This window comes from Rhinolophus ferrumequinum, chromosome 6 (genome assembly GCF_004115265.2).
Source record: "Rhinolophus ferrumequinum isolate MPI-CBG mRhiFer1 chromosome 6, mRhiFer1_v1.p, whole genome shotgun sequence".
In the NCBI taxonomy this organism is placed as follows: domain Eukaryota; kingdom Metazoa; phylum Chordata; class Mammalia; order Chiroptera; family Rhinolophidae; genus Rhinolophus; species Rhinolophus ferrumequinum.
In genome coordinates this window covers 61,023,970-61,047,479 of record NC_046289.1, presented here as the reverse complement: position 1 = coordinate 61,047,479, position 23,510 = coordinate 61,023,970, and the positions used below count along the sequence as shown (strand labels likewise).

Below are 23,510 nucleotides of genomic sequence, written 5' to 3'. Positions count from 1 at the left end.
ACAACTCTGCCGCTTACTGGCTACGTGACTTGAGCATCTCTGAGCCTAAATAACATACTCACCTTGCAAAAATGTTGAGAAGATTCTGGCACAGTGTCTGGCACACAGCCCCCGGTTTCATGGAATTGTTGTTAACATATTTCCTTGTTTTTTCAGCCACTGGCATGCTCTGTGTAAGGCGAGGCTGCTAGTTTAGGGGCGAGACAAAGGGGACCTCAAGACGAAGTCGGCCAATCAGGTCTCAGAGATGGACCTTATTCTGGAAACTTTTCCAGCTGATTCTTTTTTATTGTTCTTCCTCACCCTTTGACTTTTTCAATGGAGTTATTCCGAAAGGAACTTTACGATTTAATTTTAATTATCTGCATATGTGCACATCACCTTTTGGAGCTTTTAATGTGATTGGATTAATTATAATTTACCTCCCTGCACCTGGGAGCCTCCCGGGGGAATCCCTGGCTCTGCAGCTGTTTTTCCGGACCCTCTTTTAGAGGTGTTGGTTTTCACCCAGGCCTTGGCTTTCAGAGCTCCCCTTGTTCTTAGTTCTACCCCCGTGCAGGCGCCAACCGTTGCTGAAGACGCACCTGCAGCACCAACGCCCGACACCTGCTCGCGCCGGGCAGCAGGTGATGACCGCCGCGAACCGCAGAGGGCCCCGGCGCCCGCCCTCGGCTGCGCAGCGTCGGCACGCGCGGCGTCCTGCAGGGGGCGCCCAGGCGTCGGGCGCCGAGGAGGGAAGGCGAGTCAGGTCCCGCACGCCCGCCTCCCCCGCGGCCGCGTGACCAGACGCCCCCGCCCGGCCTTTTCGAGCAGTTTTGGTCCCTATATAAGGAGTGAAGTCGGGGCCCGTTGGGCTTTGGGTGTTAGCATCGTCCTCGCGCGCGGCCCCGCCCCAGGTGAGTCGCCCTCGGGCGAAGGCGCTGCTGAGCCGGCCAGCACGGTGGCTTTTCGAGTACTTTGTCCCTTTTGACGCTCGCCAGGAGGGGTCCTAGTGATTGAAGCTGAAGCCTTGATCAATATCTTGGACTTTTTAATTCTAGATTTGGCATTCTACACGGAGGTCATCATGAACTTGTTCCAAATACTGAGGAAAAAGAAGGAAGTAAGTTTTGAAAGCAATTGAAAATCTTGACTAAATACATTAATTTTTAAACATGAACAGGTGGTACAGATTTTCAGGAAAGTATAAAGTGATACATAGCTTATTCTGTTGTATTTCAAATGTTTTGCCTTGAAACATCGTAATATTGACCCTCAACCTGTTCTCTGTTAGCTTATTCCTTTGGTGGTGATCATGACGGTGGCAGCGAGTGGAGCTTCGTCTTTTGCTGTATATTCCCTTAAAAAAACTGATGTGATGTAAGTAGGCATAATTTATAAAAAAACATTTTTAGCAGTGTTAGGATGACCTTAAGTTTGTAAAATGCATGATATCAGTTTCCTAGTTTTAACCCCAGGATGAGAATGTCAACTCGTGAACTTGGAGTCAGGGCTAGAAAGCATCCTGATATTAGAAGACTATTAGATTATGATAGTCATAAAATTAGTTTGTTCCTTGTATCTAAATTTACTTTCATCCATTAGCGCCCCTCTTCTTCTCCTGCAGCAAAGTAAAATTTGATTTTTTAAACTTAAGTTTTGAAATTTGAAGTTCTTAAATGGTCGTTTGGAATATACATCATGAAACAAGTCATCGCTTTAATGAAATTTTAAAATTTCAGTTTATTAAAAAGATCTTTCCTGATATGGTAGAATTTATAGATTTAGTTATCTAGAATGAACCTAATCTCAGCTCTCGATATGAAAAGTAAAATACCATGTATCCTGGAAAATGAGGAAGAGAGAAACTTGAACCCGAGCTTGCCCCTGAAAGGGCTGGAAAGGACAGTAATTCTAGGCTCTGGCAGAGGGGCCTAGCGCCCTGCGGTTTACCACCTATAGAGTTCAAGTTCAACCCTTCTGGTGGTCTCAGAAATCAGGGCAAGAACATTTTTGCTTGCTCTTAGCCTGGCACTTCCACCCCCATTGCTATTCAGCTTATGAGAACATTCTCCAATCTAGCCCAATAAAGGATATATTGATACAGACCTCTTACAGAGGAATTGGTCCCTAATGTTTGGGTCGTATCATGAAGCTCCTTTAAGGAATCTTTCATCATTTTCAGTTAACTAACAGATGAATGCCTTAGCATGCAGTGTGGGTCTGTCCCTAGCATGTTTATAGACCCAGTATCAGCGTGGGTTTGAAAATTCACTTACTGTACCATTTAATCAGTTTTCTTTTATTTTTTAGCATTGATCGAAAAAGAAATCCAGAACCTTGGGAAAATGTGGATCCTAATGTACCTCGAAAGGTATTGCTGAATTAAAAAGTGATTTACATTTAGCCCAAGCCTTAGCATCATTGTCAGCAAAATAGATTTAATACCTTTCACTTTTAAGGTGCCATTTGGTGTAGTCTTAAGGAGAGTGCTATAGAGTTGTAGAGATCTAGCAAGGGCTCCATTATTCACAGGTGATTTTAGACAATTTGGCATCTCTGAGGCTCTCAGAATCTATAAAATGGGCACAATAATAGGGCTCTACCTCAGGGTTAAGAGGATTAAAGAAGATAAATTATTATACATAGAATCCTTGATTTTAGCACAGTGCCTGGCTCATAGTAAACACTCAAATATTAACTTTTATCAATGTAATACATTATCTCATTTTGTCCATTATTTATCTAAAGTTAATATTAATATAAGGTCTATTGTGATAAATTACAGTAGTTCCTGAAGACAGGAGTGGCATTCTCTTTAAGCAAAAGGAGCTAATATTCACTTAATCTTTTAAGACTATTGCAAAGATTGGTTTTTTACATTTTAAATATTTTGGAAGTAAGAAACATTTGGTCTGGAATGAATACTACTTAGGTCTGTCAGGAAAGCTTTTTTTTAAAAACAAAACTTTCAAATAACACAGTTTGACCTAGTGAGGACATTTAGGATCTTTTTAAACTACCTACATCTAGGTCCTGGGGTAATAGAAAACTTGTGAAGATACATGAGGGTCCTTGAATGTGAGTTCTTTGGAAGTCAAGGACTGTCCACAGCTCTGTCCATTTTCCCTTATTGTATAACTTAGATCATTTGTACCTTCTTTGAGTAATTACAATGAGGAAATTTTGTTAAGCGCCTACTATATGCCACACCCTATGCTAGGAGCGTTATAGATCTACTCACAGGGAGCAGATTTGGTTTTTGAACTTAGAGTTCACATAAAACCACGGGAACGTTAAAAACCTAGATCCTTTTGAGTGAAAGTGGGGCAAATGTCTCTGATCTTGGAATACTCAGGAACGCGAGGGCATGAGGATAAAGGAAAGATCCTAAAAAAACGTTTTTATTTTCTTTTTTTTATCTAAGCTTATAACCGTCAACCAAGAATGGAAGCCAATTGAAGAATTGCAGAAAGTCCGAAGTGCAACCAAATGACCAGTCCTCACCTCTTTCTTCCCAAGAGTGCTCTATGAATCTAGTGGAAACAATTCTGCACAAACTAGATTATGGATACCAGTGTGCAGAAATGCTTCTGCTACATTTTTAGGGCTTGCCTACATTGTTGGACTCTGGATAAGGAATTCTGAAGTTAGTTCTGGATAAGGAATTATGAAGTTAGTACAGCAATAACCGCATGGTCCAAAAATGAGTTTGTTGTTGTAATTTGAATTTTCCATATTGAAATGTTTATGTTTATATGCTTGACTATTTTCCTTAAAGTGCATAGAGATTTATAAATTAGATTATCTATAATAAACTACCATTTGTGCAAGATTTCTTAAAGATTAGATTCATATTTAAATGGAGGAGAAAGTCTTTTTATGGGAGAAAGACACATTTTAAAGCACAGAGCTTCATATTTTAATTAATACTCAGTGCAAATTTCTGTGTAAACTTTTCTTCCAAGTGTATTCATTCCCCAGAAATTTAGTGAGTACCTGTTGTTAGGTAGGCACTGTTCGGATACAGGTGAGATGAAACAAAACCAAATTTTGAAGGGGAATGAATGAAAGATGGTAAGTACTGTGAGGACAGTGAAGAAGAGATGGGGTGCTAGACTTGCTGATTGCGGTGGTGAACAGGCATATGGGGCGTGCTGAGGCTGGCTCTGCAGATGCCAGGGCTGACAGTCGTGCTCCTGTGAGGGAGGTGGAGAGCACCCTACACAATCTGGGGTCCCTCTTCACTCTGGCCAGTGGTGACTTGGAGATTGAAGGTGAAATCAAATGTGACATGCCCCTGAGTTTCCCTTTAATTGTTCTAGAAAATTGCTTTTCCTTAACTTGTTTTAAAAAATTGAGATACAATTCACATACCGTGAATTGCACAGTTCAGTGGTTTTTAGTGTATTCCCTGAGTTTTACTGAACTGAACTGAAAGTACCTAGTTCAGTGGTTTTTAGTGTATTCCCCGAGTTTTACAACCATCTGCACCATCTGTAATAATTGCAGAACACTTTCATCACCCCGAAAAGAACCCTGTACCCATTAGCAGCCATTCCTCTTTCCTGACCCTTCTGCACCCAGCCTCAGACAAACACCAATAAACTTTATCTTTATGGATTTGCCTATTCTGCACATATCATAAAAATGGAATTGTGTATTATGTGGTCTTTGTGTCTGGTTCCTTTAACTTAGCATAATATTTTCAAGATTCCTTCATGTTGTGCCATGTATCAGTATTTAATTCCTTTTTATGACTAATATTCCATGGTATGGATACACCACATTTTGTTTGTCCATCAGTTGATGGACATCTGATGGTCACACCTTTTGGCTGTTAGGAATAATGCTGCTGTGAACAGCCATGTACAAGTTTTGGTGTAGCCATATATTTTTAGTTCTTTTGGGTACATACCTAGGTTCATTAATTCTTTTAAATGAAGGTGATAAATGCTTTTTTCTTCATTTCCATCCGAATGTAATAGAAATTGAAGAGAAGGGCTAAATTCTTATCACCTTCACCGCAATAAAAATTAACGAGCTCTTACTAGAGACTTGGCAATTCTGGAAGGATTGAAGCAAGACTACTTCCACCAACCTTTGTTGCTTTATTATCACCTCGAGTTTTCCCAGATGAAAATCTCCAATCGTGGATCTCAAGGAATTACACATACCATTTATGAAGCACAATTTTATTTGCTTAATCTTCTGAAGTGCAATATGATACCATTTAGGCAAATAAAAATGAAGAGTTGTGATGGTTGGCCAGCTAGGAGAGCAAATTTGTAGTGTTTGTGAGGGATGAGTGTGTTAAAACACAAACCTGATTGAATTGCAGTGGCCTTAAGGGGTGAATATGGCAATAGAAGGTACGATGCAGCAGGTTTGGGAGGGAGGAAGGCCAAGAGCAATACTGACACTTAAACTCTAAAAGATTTATTAATTTTGGTTTTGGTTGTGTTTTTAGCATTTTTTCCCCAAATGTTTTATTTTGAAAAAATTTAAATATGCAGAGAAGTTGAAAGATTAGTACAAAGAAAACTCAGTTTTTATCAATTAGCGTTATGACACATTTGCTGTATCTCTCTGTATACTATGTTCTTGTAAAATGAACCCTTTGAAAATAAGTTAGAGACATCATAAAGATTTTCATGCCTTAGAGAAAGGCCATGCTACCCGACTGTCATGCCATTATCATCTCTAAGAAGATGAACATTTCAATAATATCACCTAACATACAGTCCATTTCCATTTTCTCTAATTGTAGTGTCCTTTAAAACCGTATTTTTTAGTCCAGAATCCAATCCGAGGTTCACTTGTTGCATTTGGTTTAGTTGTTGTACTGACAAACATGTGGTCATGAAAATGCAAAGACGCTTCTGTTGAACGGCTCTCTCTACCAAGTTTGATCTGGATAAGACTCTCTTGGATGTGGAGTTTGAACTTTTCACATCTGAGATAGAATAATAACAATTTCATGTAATGTAAATATTTAAATTACAGTTAGTGAGCAGTCCCTGTGGGTAGGCATTGTGCACGCCCAGGACCTGGCACAGGAACAGGAGACACACCTACAAACAGATCAGAGCAATACAGAGCAAGACAATAAAGCAAGGAGAGAAATGAGCACATGGTACATAGGACTACTCATTCTATTTTCTTGAAAACCAATAATTAGAAGTCAGCAAGGCAACTGAAGTAGAGGCATGTATTTACCAAGGCATAGAGGGCTAAAGTAGCATATCTCCTGCAAACTCAAAGGAGTCTAATATTGGAATTTAATATTGGAGTGTAAAGTGGTATAAGTAGAATGTGTAAGGCCTTTTATGCTATTATCCTGCAGGCCTGAAGGAACCAAAAAGGGTTTTAAGTTTGGGAAGGAGATAACACAGTTTACGTAATGGAGTGTTGGCTGTAGCAGCTAGAGGTGGGGGATGCACTTTGGAAGGGACTTTGGAGGCCAGAGGCCAGCTGTTGCCAATGGTCCAGGGCACAGGTGGTGAGGGATGTCACCAAGGCAGTGATGGAATAGAAAAAAAGAGGATGCATTTGAGAGAGATTGATGAGAAGACCTCAAGGCTTATTGGATGTAGTTAGGAGGTGTCCAGAATGACTCCCAGATTTTTCACCTGGGTAGCTGGGTGAGTGGTGGTGCCAAAACAGAGAATGGGGGGGGCGGGAAATGGAATGTTCAAGGAAGGGTGTGGATAAGGAAGAAAATGAGTTAGACTTTGGAATTGTTGCATTGGAGAGCTATCTAGGTTGATTACTTCTGAAGAACTGCAGAGATGTAAACTGGAGATACTTCAAGGGGTGGTAAACCCAGAGCGGAGGTGAGATTGCCTACAGAGGGCATCTAAATGAGGCCTGAACAGAGAGGAATGTCATCATGAAGGACGTGGGCAGAGGAAGAGGATCTGGTCCCTGAGGGACACTGAGAAATGGTTGGGGATGGAGAACCAGAGACACATCCTGGAGCCCAGACAGGAAGAAGTGCTCTTCCCTGCCAACAGATTGTTCTGGTTTGCAGTTAAACCAAAGCCCGGAGTTCTTTCAAATCTGTGTCCTTGAACCTTAAGCAAACATCTGTAATTCTCACCTAAATAAAATTCAAATAAGCTTCCCTAATAAAACAGTTAAAATCACATTCCATATCACTAAAAACTGGAGTGAGGTCTAATTAATTACTCATTCATCATCATTTTCTATTTTCTATGGGAAATTCTATCACATTTTAGTTGAGACTTTGTGGTAGAGGATGAAATTACAGGCTCTGAAATCAGACCGCTCTTGCTTTGTGCTCTCACTACCTATGTTTCTTTCGACAAGCCTCAGGTTCCTCATCTATAGAATTGGATTAGTTTGTACCTGCTTAGGTGAGTTGTGAAGACTGTGAGATAATAGTTGTAAAGGATGTAACACGGTGCTGAACTAGTTATTCAGTAAGTGTTTCCTTTTCTCTTTTAGAAATTGATTATCACTATAAAGTAGAAAGTGCTTCATGTGTTTAAATTGTCTTCTTCCATGAATGGGAACATTGCCTGTTTGAAACTCACACATACTTCCTCCTGGTGATGGGCCCACCTTTGGTTCACAGCACCCCAATTGAGAGCACGAACACACCCATAGATATGCCTCTTACCTTCACTCTCACCTACATAGATACCTAGATAAAGATAAGAACCCTTGCGGATATGCCTACATAGATGACCTCAAATCCGGAAAAGACAAAACAAAAATAATTATCTGATATATATATAATGCAAAAATATATCCTTGGAAACGTTCATATTATAATAATCACTATATTCGTACAAGCACAGTACATATACTTTCACATTCAGAAGTGATGACATGTGGAAGGAGAGTGCAGTTGAATGCGTGTACCTAAGGCTGCAATTGGAACGGAATTAGTTTTCTGGAGATTTTTCTTTATAAAATCTTTTCCCCATGCTTAGAAAGTTGCCTCAGGTAATTATATAATTTCTCTCTAGAAAGTAAGGGTTTTTTTGTTTGTGTGAGTAGTGTTTTACTATATCATTTGTGTGTGAACTACTTAGCTTTAAAAGGTAAATTAGAATAAAATTAAGGAAAACCCCCAATTTTATAACTCTTGCTCATTTACCTGGTATGACTTATAATGCGTATATAATAAAGTACAACTTATTTGAAGAATGGGCATACCGTTTAAAAAATTAAGTTCTACTTCTTTGTGTTTACATCAAGTAATACATGTGGATTTTTCCTTAGTTGTGTATAATCATGAAGTTCGTACTATTCCTTGGCCTTTGCTAAGACTAGATTGCCTCAGGCAAGTTAACCTGACATTATTTTAGAATGTCTTTGCTTATCTGAATTCTCCCTATTAACATAAATGAGAAATGGATTCATATCACACGGCAAGTGTGACCTATTACTTGCTTGTTGTTTTGGAGACGAATCCACTTGAGTCAACCACTGAACATTTCTCAAATTTTAATTGTTTCGGAATTTTTTGAAGGGGCACCATTTACTTTTTAAATTATTTTCAATTGGGGTAAGTTTAGTTATAATAAAATGAACAGGTCTTAATTGTTCAGTTAGGAGAGTTTTGATAATTACTATGTGCACCCATGAAACCATCATGCAAAATAAACATTTCTATCACCCCAGAAAGTTCTCTCGTGGCACCATGTACTTTTTAAAAGTTAAAAAACTACTGAATTGTACACTTAAAAGGGGTGAAATTTATTTTGTGAATTATATCACAAAAAGGACAGCAGAGAAAAAGAATCTGTTCCACCTTTATTTGCTTTCTCAACTCAAGAAATAACATGATTTTTTTCCACCATATGAAGTAACCCCCTACCCTATATATGACACTTGATTTGTTTTTTTCCCCAAAACAGGTAACTTGGAAGTTGCTGAGGATTGTAAGAAGCACAATAACAAAACCAGTGGGGCCAGGGCTTGTAGTTCATTCTGTCCCTGTGGTGACAAGTATGCTTGTCGCGGAGAGAGCCGGCAGCGGAGTCGGGACACTGGGTTTACCTAGTGTCTAAGGGATGTGACTATTACCACCCACAGAGGAAGTTGCCAGGCAGTGTACAGAGTTCCCATAGCGACAAGACTGTCCCGGCAATAAATCATCTCCAGGGCAAGGCTGTAACCAAGTGAGGCAGGAGAGGCTTCAGGTGACTTTACAGCAACTCCTCCACTGTTGTATGTCAGGGCTGCCCAGAGAGCAGGGAACCTTTCACGTCACCAAACCGAATCTTCCCAAACCACACCAGGAATCCGGCTAACTCTTGAAGTAGAGCAGTGGTTCTCAAACATTAGCTGTGCATCAGAATCTCCTGGAAGGTATGTTCAAATGTGGATCACTGGACCCCAAATCCCAAACTTCTGCTTTGGTGGCTCGGGCGTGGGACCCAGTATTTGGGTTTCTGAGGAGTTCCCAGGTGAGGCTAATGCTGCTGCTCCGGGGACCACACTCGGAGAGCCGGAGCGCTGAAGCTCTCTGCTCCTCGTCACAGTTGGTCATCACTGGGCGTTCTCACCTAGTCAGGAATACTCTAGACCAGTCCTGAGCCATCAGGAGAACTCTTGCTGTCTGGAGAGCAGGGTCAGGCCAGGGGGAAGATGCGAGGGGTAACGCCCTGGCTGCCGGTTCAGTCACGCTGACCGCAGACCCCTAACCTGAGGAGTGATGGGTTCACCTGGTGTGGCTAGATGCATACACGTTTGTAAGCACCTTCATTTCCCTGTAGAGATGACACTACTTGCCACCCACATCAGGACAGATGGCAGTGGTTCTGCCAGTAACAATCAAGTCTTAACATTAATTCAGCTTCACAGTTGACACAGTGGGCCGGGAGCAAGCGGCCAGGTCAGCGCCTGACTCCAGGCTTTGTCAGTCAAGAACTGGGGGGACCTTGGCAAGTTTCTTAACTTCTCAGAAGCTCGCCTTGCCAAGGGGGATTCATCCTACCTGTGAGGTAGGTTAATATTTAGAATTGTTCTCGCTGAGATACTTCATTCCTGCATTATTTCCTCATTGCTCTTCTTCCTTCTAGCTTTAAGCCGGGAGCATTCCTTGCCGCTAGGTGAACTGGCAGCACAAGAGGGTGATGCAAATTCTGGGACCACACCCCAGACCTATTGAATCTTAGTCTCTGGGGGGCAGGCCCAGGATTCTGTGTGTGTTTGTTTTACACATAACCTCTTCAGGTTATTATGCATGGCTAAAGGTTGAGACGCTCTGGTCTAGAGCAAAGAAGTTTGAATATAGAGGCTTCAGATCCCTAGCTGAGATCATAACCTGAAAGCCAGTATGCATATGTATGCAGTATGTTGGGAGAGAGAGGGTTTTTCTTTGGAGGACAAAGCTTGGGAAACTGAGCACAGAGTTTATGTTCTAAACCTTGAAATTGGGAATAATTTGTGATGCCGTCGTAGCCATCTCTGCATCCTAAAGAAAAAACAGTTTGATCAACAGGAAGCAGAGAGGATGAGAGGGGACGGGATTCGATCTTAGAGGATGTGCAGTGTTTTCAGTCCCTTCTCAAATACCCCACAGAAGGCGCTGCTTGAAAAGGTTTTACTACTGGTAGCTTGGCCAGACTCTCTCAGGAGCTTGAAGTGATAGACAAGAGTTACAGTCAGAGGCACAAACGAGGAGAAAAGTCAGGGCAGAGAGGCAGTCATAGGGCCACTTGCACCCCAAGTTACTGAGGGAGTAAAGATGTAAAGAAGCCAGGTAGGGAAGAGAAAGGAGAACTGAGCAGACAGGAAGACAACCCAAGTCCAGGGCCAGAAGTATTATTATGAACTAAGAGCCCTGACAGGGGTGAGGGCAGCTGAGAGGCAAAACATCCTGGGGAACAGTCATCACCCACTTCCTGATTGTTGACAGTTTGGTCTGCATGCCTCATCTGGCTGGTCTGAGCCCCTCCTCCAGGTCTGCCCTTGACCTCGCCCTGCACTGATCCTGGGGAAGGTTCCATTTGGGGTCATCCCCTGTGGACCTCTGGCTGTGGAGGAGCTGGCACTGAAGGGGGTGTCCCCTCAGGGTCCCAATGGCCAGGGAAGGAAGCGGCCAGGGAGGTGCCCGGGCTGGCTGGCCCTGCGGTGTTGGGCAATCTGGGTGTGTCCCTGAGGTTCCTGGAGAGCCAGCTCAGTCTCTCCCTTCCTGAAAACCATCTCAGAAGCCCAGGGTGAGGTCAGTTTCAGTTTAAGTGGCTTTGCATAAAAAAACAAAAACTCTTCTTTCCTCTTGACTGGAAAACTTACACCTCAAAGTCTGTTAGGCTTGGTGTTGAGGACTGGATTGTCAGGAGATGGGGGTTTCCTTCCTGCTCTGAGGGACCTGAAATCACTCAAGCAGCCAAGGTGCCCTGGGCTCCTTGCTAGACGAACTGTGGGACATGGTCCATAGTGGGACAGGTGGGTGGGTGGAGCGATGTGCAAACTTCCTTCCAGAAGCCTTCCCTGACCCTCGGGCAGGCCCTCTTGCTGGTACTTCCGTAGTCCTTTGGTAACCTTAGCACAGTGTCATTTATGTGCGTTCAGGAAATTAGTTTCTTCTCCCACAACACTGGAGCTCCATAAGGAGCTATTTTCGCTCACCATTGGATCACTAGCAGCTGGCATGTGCCCGGTGTATAGTAGGCAAACATCTATATATTTGTTGAATAAATGAATACTTCAAAACCTCGCAATTAGGTATGCCAGTGATCAATCACGGCTGAGTCTTTGCAAAAGGATTTGTCCCTGGGTTTAATCATTTACGGAGCATCTGCCGTGTGCCATGTACTACGCTATGTAACATGGGGAAGGGGCTCAGACTGAGGGTCTCTGTCCTTAAAAATAAACGTAGGCTGGAGGTGAGACCCACCCTCCGCTATGGCCACTCTGGTGTCGGACGCCGTCGTTCTCCCTGTAAAGGAAGCCGTTTCCCACGTTCTCATGGTGTGGCGAAGCCGTAGGGCACATCCTAGCCCCAAGAAGAACAGACACAGCCATCCTACAGGACGGCCTCACATGGTGCGATGGTTTGCGAATCACCTAAACTGAGAACTCGAGAGGCAGGAAGTTTGGGCCCCGGGAGAGATCTGGGAGATGGCCAAACACATCCGCTCACCCTGGTTGCCCAGACACAAACCCAGCTCTGCTGAATGAGGGGCTGTGATGGGGAGGAGCGCCAAGCTCTGTGCATCGGAAAAGCTGGGGAGGGATGGCACCTGCCTCAAGCATGGCGGTGAGGATTCAATGAAATGATACAACACCTCTGAGACGCAGAAGGCTCAGGGCGCCCCGCTGATGAGGGAAGTGTGCTGTGTACCCTACACACGGACTCCATGCTGCCAACTTCCGTCCCACTGGGCCCCAGGCTCTCTCCGCTCCTGAGAGGGTTCTGGGGTAAGGGAGGTCATTGTTTGCTTTCTACACTTGTCTCTGAGTCACTGCCTGGGCCTAAGAAGGGGAAAACCCATCCTTGCTGGCTGCAGATGCACAGTCTGGCTCCGCGGGCTCTGGGGAGCCTCACTGTCCCTCAGAGCCTGCAAGTGCATGGGGTCAGTGGCTGCCAAGGGCAGCAGCCAGATGGCGCAGCCAGGAGCTCTCTCCCTGCTCTGCTGTCTCTGCCCCACAGGGCCTGCCCACTGCGATCTGTGGGGGGTGTGGTGCTTTCCGTGTCAGGTCTGCTGCCCACAAGGCACCCACCCAGGGCCTCACATCAGCTGTCTTCACTGTGCAGAGAGCTTGGCTCCTTCACCCTGAAAGCTGGGTGGCATCCTGGGGAAACCACGCCCCTTTGCCTGGAAACCATGTTGGATTTTCCCCATGTGGAATTTCCCCAGTTAGGTGTCTTTGGCAACTGCAAGGCCACAGAACGGTCACAGCTGGTGAGACACGGACAGAATGCGAGGGAGGAAGCTCCAGCCCTGCCACTGTCTGTAGCCCCCATGGGACAGGAAAACATCGAGTCTTTACATACAACCAGGGAGCGACGTGGCTGCAGGTGGGTCTCACCTTTCACACTTGACACTAGACTCCCCCATTTAGAACAGGGGTTCTCAGCCCTTGCTGCACATTAGAACCCCTGGTACTCAGGCTGCACCCCAGACTAACTGCATTAGGACCTGGGGTGGGACCAGCGTGGGCATCAGTGGTTTTTAAGCTCTCCAGGTGTTTGCAGTGAGCAGACAACGATGAGGGTGACTAATTAAGAAAATACAACACTTATGCAGACATACTTTATATTACAGGTTCGGTTCCAGGCCACTACAAGAAAGTGAGTATTGCAATAAAGGGAGCCATAATCTTATTGCTGGTGGGGGTCTTGCCTTCAATTTGTAGAAAACGCAACATCTGTGAAGCTCAATAAAATGAGCTATGCCTGTAGGCTCTTTCTGTTTGGGCATGTGGGACCTGGGGGCAGCCTGGGTTCGAACCCTGCCTCCATTACTTGCTAGTAGTCGTGCCATTGCAAGTGTTTCCATTTCTGAAAGCATCAATCTCCTCATCTGTAAAGTGAGAATAATAATGAAAGTGCCTACCTTGTAGGGCCAGTGTGGGATTAAACCTGATAATCTGCTTATAACAGCGGTGGTCCGTGAGTGCTAGCCATTCCCTCATAACTCGTACTCTGGGCTGCCTCGTCTCTGCCTCCAAAATGCTGACTCCTGTGTCTGCTTTAGCTTCAAGTTCCCACTGCTTTGTCTGCACCGTGCCTTGTGCATGGTGGCACTCAATAAATATTTGTTGAATAAATGAGTTGGAAGGAGAGCCTTGCGTAATGTTAAGACCTGCTCCTAATTTAGCTCTGGAAGAAATCCAAAGCCCATACATTGATTTTGGTTCATTTATTCCTTTTTTTGAATGTCTGCAATGTGCTGGGCTCTAAGACACAGTTGCTGTCATTAAGGAGTTGAGGGTCTAGGGGGGACACAGATTCATGAGCTTGCGTTTCCTTGATTATGCTATAAAGTTGGCACAGAAGCACTGTGGGCACACAAAGGAGGAAGAAGAGAGGAGAGAGGGAGGAGGAAAATATCTGCACAGGATGGAAAAAGACCTGTGACCTGGGTCTTAACAGTGAGAAGCTTGTCATATGGAGAAGCAGGGAAGGGCATTTGAGGCAGAGGGAACAGCACCTACAAAACCCAAGAGGCCCTGAGGATGTGGTACAATCTGAGGACGGTATGACTGGCAGGAAAGAGCGTGGGGTCCAGAGTGGTGGGAGACAAGGCTGGGCCGGCTGGTTGTGGCCTGAATGGGAGAGGCTTGAGGCCTGGGCTAAGAGATGGAGGCCTGGTCCTGTCAGTCAGTGGAATCCAGTCGTGTTTGTGAACCAGGAAAGTAAACAGAGTGCACCTGTGCTTGATTTCCTTCTTTAAGGCCATTTTGGCAATAACTCCTTAACCGGGTGAGTCCTTTGCTGTCCTCCTACTGGTACCTGCCAGGGAGAAGACTGTCAGGTTGCCTCCACTTCTGGGGCAGATGAACGAGAGTGAGTACAGAGGAGGGTGTAGGTGGGGGTGGCGATGATTCCTGAGCGTTGCATTTCTTGGAGGCGTACTTTCCTGTTTAAACCAACTGGAAAAGTTGAGGCAGCCTAAGAAAAACAGGTGGGCAGCAGAGCTTAGCGCAAAGCCTCCCAGCTGGCTGAGAGTCAGGAGACCTGCCTTTTCTCTTTGTTTGAAAGCATGACTGGTACCTTGGGCACTTAATTCCCTCTCAGGTCCCCAGTTTCATCGGCTGTGAAATGAAGGGGGTGGACCAGGTGATCTTCCCACTCCTTGATTCCAAGGAAGCAAGGAGCTCGGGGCCTCAGTGTGGGCTTTTGTGGATAAGCTGCTGAGGGTGAGGTCTCCCAGGCGGAACAAAGCCTCTTCTAGACAGGACAGGAGGCTTTTTAGACGAGGTGGGTGATAAGGCCACGTCCGTACCTGACTTTTGCTCCTAGACCTGGCCACAGCCCCAGGACTAGGCAGCCACTACTTACCCAGGTGATATTTGTGGACCACAGGAGGTGGGGGAGTGGAGTTCCCTCGAGACCCAGCAGAAAGGAGCCCAGACACCTTGGCAAAGCTGCCGTAGGATGCAGCTAAGGTCTGGCTGCTCCAGACCCTTTGGGGTGCTCCTCCTTCCCCAGCCACCCCTCTCTCCCCCAGCAATGTGTCGCCCACAGGAGCCAAGTCCAGAGGCAGGTACTGGGCTCCAAGGGGCAGGGTGGTGGGTGGGAGTGGGAGGTCAGCTGGGGCTTCTGGGCCAAAGCCCAGAGGAAAGATGGCAGGCACCTCACCTTGGCAGCCACACCAGGTGCCCCCCTCCACACACACCGTGAACTCTACGTGAATAATTTTGTAATTTAAAAAAGGATCACATGTGGATTAAGAGCACCTAGCGGTCATTCACACAGCGAACGCGTCCTGAGGGTTTACAGTGCTGAGTCCTGTGCAAGGACAAAGGGCCTGTACTCGGAGCTCCCACAAGGGTGAGCGCAAGATCTCATGGCATCACCTGGGAGGTTCAGGGGACACTGCCAGGAGAAGAGAAGCCCAAGCTGAGACCTGGAGGGCAGCTCAGGGGCGGGAACAGTCTAGGCAGGGTCAGAAGGCGGTGCTGCGAGGAATTGATTGTGGTCGAAGCAGGGATTGACAAGGAAATGTTCTTTCTCCTGCACTCATCACAATTATAGTCAATTATTTGCATAAGTATCACTTAATATCTGTATCCCCAGCTAGACCACAAGCTCCAGGAAAGGGGACGGTGTGCATTATGTTCTCTGTAGGATTCCAGTACCCAGCACGATGCCTAGCACATAGGAAGTGTTCAGTTAAATGGGTGTGCAAGGAAGTGAGAAATAATTCTTGTGTTAATGTGCGTTCGATCAGAAAAGGCTGTGAAGCCATGCTAATGAGTTTAGGTGTTATCCTAAGGACAATAGGGAGCCCCTGAAGGTGTTAAGTAAGGGAACAACTGAGTCAGTTTTGAGCTCTGGGAATCCCTTTTTGGCTTTGATGTGGAGAGTGGCTGGAGACAGAGTCCAGGTAGCAGAGGAGGTGACCTAACCTCAAGCTGTGGCTGTGGAGATGAGCGCACCGCACAGATTTGAGGGAGATGTGCTCCTGGGGTCCAGGGAGTGACTAGACATAAGCAGCAAGGGGAAACTGAGGCACAAGGAGGGTGCCCAGGCTTCTAGTTTGGCAGGTTTACCACCCAGGTCCTGTAGGACCGTATGCACATCACATGGGTCACTGTCCTTACCTCGGTGCACTGTCCCGATTCATTCTCTCTCTCTGACTCTCCCCTAAGTAGGCGTAAGCCCTGAGGGCTGGGTCCGGGTCCTAGTGACCTTTGCTTCCCTTGTGCCCAGCACATAGCAGCTGCTCAGTAGGTGTTTAGGGGGTGAAATTCTGGTTGGAAATTTTATATGCAACTTTCAGGGTGGGTGATGTTATTAATAAATGCAGTGTCATTGACATCTTTCAAAACATGGGTCACATGAAAGAAGAAGTCAATTGAGTTTGGGAAGCAGTGGTCAGAGGCCTGGGCGGTAGGTGGAGTAGAAGAGGGGGAGGGACATAGGGAGGAGTTGGAGGGGACGCCTCTGAGCTGTGCGGGTCTCTGGCCAAAGGAGGCCTTCTGGGTTTGCTAAGCAGTGCTTGACGCTGCCTCTCTCTGAGATGGGAGCCCGTGGGGAGCAGCAGGTTTGGAGAACTAGGTGAGGAGTTTGGGAACCTGTAGGACATCCAGCTGGAGATAGAAATTAGTGTGTCCAACAGCAGTAGAAGGTTCTGGAAACTTTTAGGTGTGAGTGAGAAGATGTAAGGTGAGCTGTGGCAGGATGTGGAGAGGACGGCTGGGACGCCCCAGAGAACAGAACTTGTAAGGAGGAGGCAGAGGAGTGGGCCAGGGAGGACTGAGAATCCTCAAGACTGGGAGGCATGTGACTTCCTCTCCGTTCCCTTCTCATTATTGTCCCATTATTATAGCTGGGGAGAGGCACAGCCCTGCAGAGCCTGCTTTGAGAGCCAGCTTCACAGGGTTCAACTTCTTTTTTGTGTATGCTTGGCTCACCTCCCTTTTGTGGTCTCAAAATGCGACATCCTGTGGTTTCCCCGTCCGTCTTCACAAGGCTGGCCTCCTGGCTTGCTACACTTGCCCCTCAACTCAGTCACTTAACATTTCATTTCCGCTGTTCACCCTTGTTGCCCTCCACACCCCGAGGTTTCTCCCGTGAATTCCTCAGGATAGCCGTCCTGGCTGCGCCCTGGGGGGAGTCGAAGGTGCTTGCCAGTTTCCTCCCACTTCCTCCCTGCTTCCCCTGGCCTCTCCTCCCTCTGGTCTGGCTGCGGAGAAAGGTCCAGAGCTGGCAGCAGCCGGTGGGAAACCCAGGGCTGGCCGTCCTCCCAGCCATTGCACATCCAGGTTGCGTGGAGGTGTGGGGTACGGTGGTGCGCACACATACAACAGGCACTTCGGGTGAACAGCCATGATTGGTAGCATTTATTGCTGGTGTAAATATCCCCACCGTGACCAATTTCAAACGACCAACAGCGAGTCACTGAACACAGAATTGGGAAGAGGTGCAGCAGCACCCTCCCATATAACATTTCCCTCATACAGACACAGTAGGCGTGGATCGCCGCAAGAGCATAATTACAAAATGTAGTGAAATAACTGGGACGTGACGAGTTTCGGTGTTTATTACTTTTTAAAAATATAACATGGTCTTGTAAGGTTTAACAATTTAAAATGTAAAATAATGGCTGTTTCACAACTCATTTGCAAAATTCTTGAAAACGTAACAACACTTAGCTCTTCCAAGCAGTATGAGCTGCCTCCAGCAAACCACTGAATGCTCCTGGGCCAGGAGAACAGGGGGAGACTTCCAAGCCCGGAGGGTAAGACTGATGTGCATTCTTGCCTGGCATCCTCTCCCTGCCCAGGTCGTGGGCACTCAGTATGGATGACAGATGATGGGCAGCAGGCTTCAGTGTCCCCATTTATAGTCAGACCCAGGAGAAGCAGAGCCTGGCCCTGTGCACGTCCCCCACCTGGCACACTTGCACTTTCCTGTGCCTGATCAGGCCCCAGGCTCTGGACATCTACCCTGCAGCCCCCCAGAGCCAACAAGTGTTGGTGGTGCAATGTCCTTGTCTTTTGGAGGTGAGAAATCTGGTGAGGGTTGGAACTTCCACGTTGCTCAGAAAGTGGGCTTGCCTAATCATCTCCAATGAAGGACCCAAAAGAGAACACATCCTCTTTCTGAACCTTTATTTCCATGCACTACAAGGAAGGTAGTGCTGGGTCTGAACAGATGTGAGACAGAAGAAAGCTTCAGGGGTGCAACTGAACCTAGGGTCATTCAGTGAGAATAAAAAGTGTAAGTGAGTTCATTCAGTACATTCTCCATGTGCCAGTCTTTGTGCTAAGTCCCAGGGACATCAGAGATGGTGACTAACGGGTGAAAACCTGTTACAGAACTCAGGTTGGGCTGCTTGCCGCTTGCGAGCCAATGATGGAGAGACAAGGGTCGGGGGAAAGAAGAGTAGGTTTATCCAAAATGCCAGCATTCTGGAAAGATGGCAGACTACTGTATCAAAGGCCGCCTTCTCTCTTCCTAGAATGGTCAAGGAGTTTTATAGGTACACAAGAAGCAGAACAAAGGAAAGGGGGAGTTAGTCATGTGACCCCTCTGGGAGAACGTCTCCTGGGGTCTGGTTTGTTCCGCGCCCCGCCTCCCGGCAGCCTCGCTAAACTGTGGTCAAGACTTTTTTATTTTTTCATTCTGAGCAAAAAAAAAAAAGGCTATTTCCACTAGTAAATCCAGTTCTAGTCGTATTCCATCTAGATGTGTAATGGTTTAAAGTTTGATTTCTCATTTTTTAACATTGCTCATTTGCAAAATATTTAGGGAGATTTAGCTGAAATTCAGGCACAACCCATGGAAGGCTCAGGAGCAAGGCTAGGGGGCCATCTACTGGTCGCTTCTAGTATGACAAAATTGAACCCATTGAGCCTCCTGTTTTTACAGGTGAAAACGAGTTGATTTTAAAGTTAGAGATGGACAAGGTGTGTGAGACAACACGTGTAACTAACAAAGGGTTTGTGTCAGAATCCACAAAGAACTCTTACAAGTTAATATTAAAAAACTCAATAGAAAAATGAGCAAGGAGGCTTAAAGGGGCACTTTGTAATAGAGGATATACAATGGGCAATGCATTTATGAAAGATGGTCAGCTTTTTTTTTCTTTGAGACTCGCAGGAGGAAAAGAGGTGGAACAAAGTCTAGATATAGTGGAAGCTTAAATACAAACTGGAAAATAAAATCTCCCAGGTAATTCAGATTTTACCCAATAGGGGGAGTTGTTTCACTTCACTTTAATTTGCTTAAGGAAAATGCAAGGTTAAACCACAATGCAGTACCGCCACATAGCCTCCAGGATGATTAAAATTAAAAGACTGACAATGCCAAGTTGACAAAAATGTGGGGCATACTGCTGGTGAGAGTACAAATTGATACAACTTTGAAAAATTGTTCTGCATTATCTGCAGGCGGAGATTGGGACTGAACACGAGAAGGCCTTCTGGGCTTGGTGATGTTGTATTTCTTGACGTGGGTGGTTATATGTTTATGATAATTTACCTTCGATTTGAGCACTTAAAAATACACGTAATGCCAGTTATAAATTTATAAAATAAAAAAGTTAAAGGTGGAATGGTAGAGTGGGATTCTTTACCAGGAGAATATAGGCAAGAGTATGGAAAGAAGATAGAAACTTGAGAAAGGAGAAAATCAAGTGTAGGTTGCAAAATACCTCTATGTATTTCAGATTCTTACCCCTAGGGAATCTGCATGTCTCTCTTCACCCTGAGAATTCTTGCCCTATGCAAACATTTTGTTTGGACTTTTTTTCCCTCTTGAATTATCTCCTTGGGAAGTAATAAAGAACTAAAATATGTTCAGTGGATTTTAGAAGAGCACTGGTGACCTCTGAGGAGATAGTTTGGTCAAGTGGAGGCAGTGAGATCCAAAGTACCATCCTGGTGCCTCAAAGAACTAGAACAAAATTAAGAAACAGGGTAAACTTTTGGCATTTTTTTTTGCCAAGCATGCATGTAATTATATAAAGTTGAGTGCTCCTAAACTATTAATACTTCCATTACTTTTTATACATCTATTATCTAAAACTTGGTTGTGATTTTAACTACATTAGTCTACACTGGATCCCGTTGGTATTACATGTTTACTAATTATAACTATATTTAAGAGTTGTCTGTGATCTTCTATTCCTGTATTACAACTCTACCTATATGACTTTAGGCAAGTCACTTCTCCTGGTCTCATTTTCTTTCTTTGCAAAATGAAGATTATAATATTCTTCAAAGAACCATCATGAGGATTAAATAATACATATAAAGCGCACAGCACAGTGTCTGAAATGCAGTAAGGGCTCAATAAATGTTAGCAATTATGTTCTCTGTAAACCAAAAATTGACTGTAGTTTGGTATGGCTGATACATACCAGTCAGGGAGGTAGGATAGTGGTGGTGCATGGAACTGTGGGTGGAGAAGCAAGCAGTCACCAGATCAGAAGGATTTTCTGTCATTACCAAGAGGATGGACTTTATCTATAGGCCGTAGTTTCTCAGGCCTTCCCTAATGGGAGTGTGATCTTCTATCATACAGAGGGTGAGGGTATGGCCCAAGATGCACTCCAAAAACAATGTTTCCTTTTCGGTATAACTTTAAAAATACATAGGAATTTTGTGTTTTATTCTATAACATGTTCAATGGAAGGGAGGTGGCTTCAAAGATCAATTCTTCGTTGAGTGACTATAAAATCGATGGCATTTGGAAATAGTCTCAATACACTTTAGAAAAAAACATGTCCAACCAATTGAACCAACTTTTTGAGACCTCTCAATATCAAGATATCTGAAAGATGAGAATGCTTCTAAAACCAAATATATAGCAATGGCTAAACACTTTACATTCTATTAATACTTTGTCTTAGGGGTTTAAAAAATATCCTGGCCTTTGGGAAATATTCTTACACAAAAAAGCAAAGAGGATGGAAAACGCTTGTGTTCCGATAATTTTGAAACTCCAGTCAAGCTGTAACTGATTAACAGCCTGTTCTAGGATTTGCCTTGTAGCTTTCACAGGTGAATATGATAGGTTAATGAATAGAAGCCTATCTCTTTACTCCAGGAAACTCTTCTCTTTACTCCTCTTCTTCATGACTTGACTAAGGTCAAACATTCATTGTATCACTGTTCAGAGGCAAATATCCCTGTAACCATTTACCTGTTAGCAGTTTTCCTTGGGAAAGGAAGTGGGGCAAAGACGATAAGAGTGTGGGGTCAGATCTTTAATTCTAGAAAAGTAAAGGGAACAGAGGTGTGTCTTTATTGCTTTTATTAGGTCTCTAAAAATTTCCTACTTAAAAAAAAAATCCTACTTACCAAGAAATAGTTCAGTATATTTTGGAGAAAAACCAACCCCCACATTTTTTTCCATAGTGTCAGCATTTTGTTAAAGTGAACAAAAATGTTAAAAACAAAACCTCAAAAACTAATATGCAGAAACTGACAAGTGAAACACAAAGGAATTTGAAAGTCAAATCAGAAAAGTTCAGGACAGGAGACATAGAAGCTATTGGTAACTCACAAAGTATACTATTTGTGTTTATTAGGTAATACCCATAGGCCAAACTTTGCAGTTTATGTTCTGTAAAAGTCCCATGAGTGCCTTAAACCAGAACCCTACTTGACGATCTGAGATCTTCGGTGATATTCACGAAGGCTGGATTTTAAAACCTCCTAATCTTAAACACATGATCAATGTACAGATGATATTTAGTCATAAGGCTTCATACTTGCTATTTATATTTAGTCTATTTTATAGCAATTATAGACTATTTTATAGCAATTATAACAGATCATGGTTGGAAGTGAATTATAACCCAAAATATTATTCTACTAGTACATTAAATAAAACTGAAAGTTTACCATAAACAAGAGCTTGTAAGGCTGTCACCCCAAATTAGATTTTAGCATCTAATTTAGACATAAAAAAAAGACATATCAAAATAGAAATATAATTAGGTAGATAATCAAATAATATGCAACATCTCTTTATTAGTATAACTTATCTAAAACTGTATTTTATTAGTATTTTCAAAAATCTTAGAGTCTTTTCCTAGGTAACTGGAAAACTGTAAAGAACATATTATTTTAAAAGCCTGCTAATCATTTTCATCTAATTTAGCAGATAAAATGTTATTTTTCATTTGTGAGCTCCTAGTTGGCACAAATTACATAAGGTACTCAACATACATACATTTTTATTTCCTTTATTTTTGTCATTTATTTCAGTGAAAAATTAAAAAGTCAGGTGAATAAGCTTTATGTTGAAAAATAGTTAAATGATTCTGGTTATCACGGTGGTCTGGGCAGAAATCTGCTTTGCTAGTGAATGTTAGATAGAATATATGGTACATCGATAAAATCTGAAATCCTGCTACTCTTTTCCTATATTTCTGCCCCAACTCCAAGGGGAAAAGGTCAAGGGCGGAAAAGAACCTTTGGTGACTCAGGTAGCCTCAGACGGACCAGTCACAGCAACTCCTACGCGGGCTCCAGGAAGGCTGACTGCATCCATGTATGCTGTGACAGCTGTCACAGTACAGCAGGAGCACATGGGGCCGGCAAACTTTTCCCGTAAAGGGTCAGACAGCACATGTGTTATGTCTGTCGTAACTCCTCAACTCTGCTACTGCAGCAGGAAAGTGGCCATAGACAACATATAATCAAATGAGTGTCACTGTGTTCAAGAAACACTTTATTTACACACTGAAATTTAAAGCTCACATAATTTTCACATCACAAAATGTTATAACTATTATTCTGATTAAAAAAAACAAACACACCTTTAAAAATAAAAATCATTCTCAGCTTTTTGGGCCCAAGAGGCGTAGTTTGCTAACCCCTGGTCTACACTCTTGGAGCGTCATTACTCTTACATTTCACGATGGTCCTCACCAGTCTTACTTTCACAGGGGTTTCTTTCTTTCCTTTCTGCCATTGTTGCTGGGGCTGGAGGGACATTAAAAATTTGACTGATATAAAATAAAAAGGTAAAGGTTCTTTTAATATCTCTTTGTACTCTATCTGGAAGATTTTTTTCCAGGCTTATTTTTTAAATATCTAAGAGGGCATTGCAATCTGAAATTGTAAGATGAGATAGGCTATCATCTATTTTCTAATGCTTTTCTTTTTAAGAAGATTATGTTTCAAGGCCTTCTATTACTTAATTAAAACTACCCCAGACATTTAAGGGACTGTACATTTTCATTTTTTAATAAACCACATGGCAAAACAATACTTTATTTAATAAATGTGTAGGAAATTACAATTTAAAAGTTGCAAATACAGTACATATACATATATATACTTTGATTTTAAATTACATGGACAAACCCCAGCTTCAACATCTTTCTAGAATCAATCATATGCAAAATATCTGGTTTCTG

At 43.8% G+C, this 23,510-nt stretch overlaps 1 protein-coding gene across 1 annotated transcript; it reads left to right on the top strand.

Annotated features, from left to right (window-relative positions):
* The first annotated feature begins 734 nt into the window (after positions 1 to 734).
* Positions 735 to 4,613, top strand: C6H15orf48 (chromosome 6 C15orf48 homolog). Its single transcript, XM_033107044.1, has 5 exons — positions 735 to 896; positions 1,041 to 1,102; positions 1,274 to 1,359; positions 2,293 to 2,353; positions 3,407 to 4,613. The coding sequence occupies exons 2-5, from the start codon at positions 1,067 to 1,069 to the stop codon at positions 3,473 to 3,475; spliced, it is 252 nt and encodes an 83-aa protein (XP_032962935.1). The 5' UTR covers positions 735 to 896; positions 1,041 to 1,066; the 3' UTR covers positions 3,476 to 4,613.
* The last annotated feature ends 18,897 nt before the right edge of the window (positions 4,614 to 23,510 follow it).

Coding starts and splice junctions, on each gene's coding strand:
- C6H15orf48 (XM_033107044.1), top strand. CDS start 1,067: ATGAACTTGTTCCAAATACTGAGGAAAAAGAAGGAA. Junction 1,360..2,292: donor CTTAAAAAAACTGATGTGAT/GTAAGTAGGCAT, acceptor TTTATTTTTTAG/CATTGATCGAAAAAGAAATC. Junction 2,354..3,406: donor ATCCTAATGTACCTCGAAAG/GTATTGCTGAAT, acceptor TTTTTATCTAAG/CTTATAACCGTCAACCAAGA.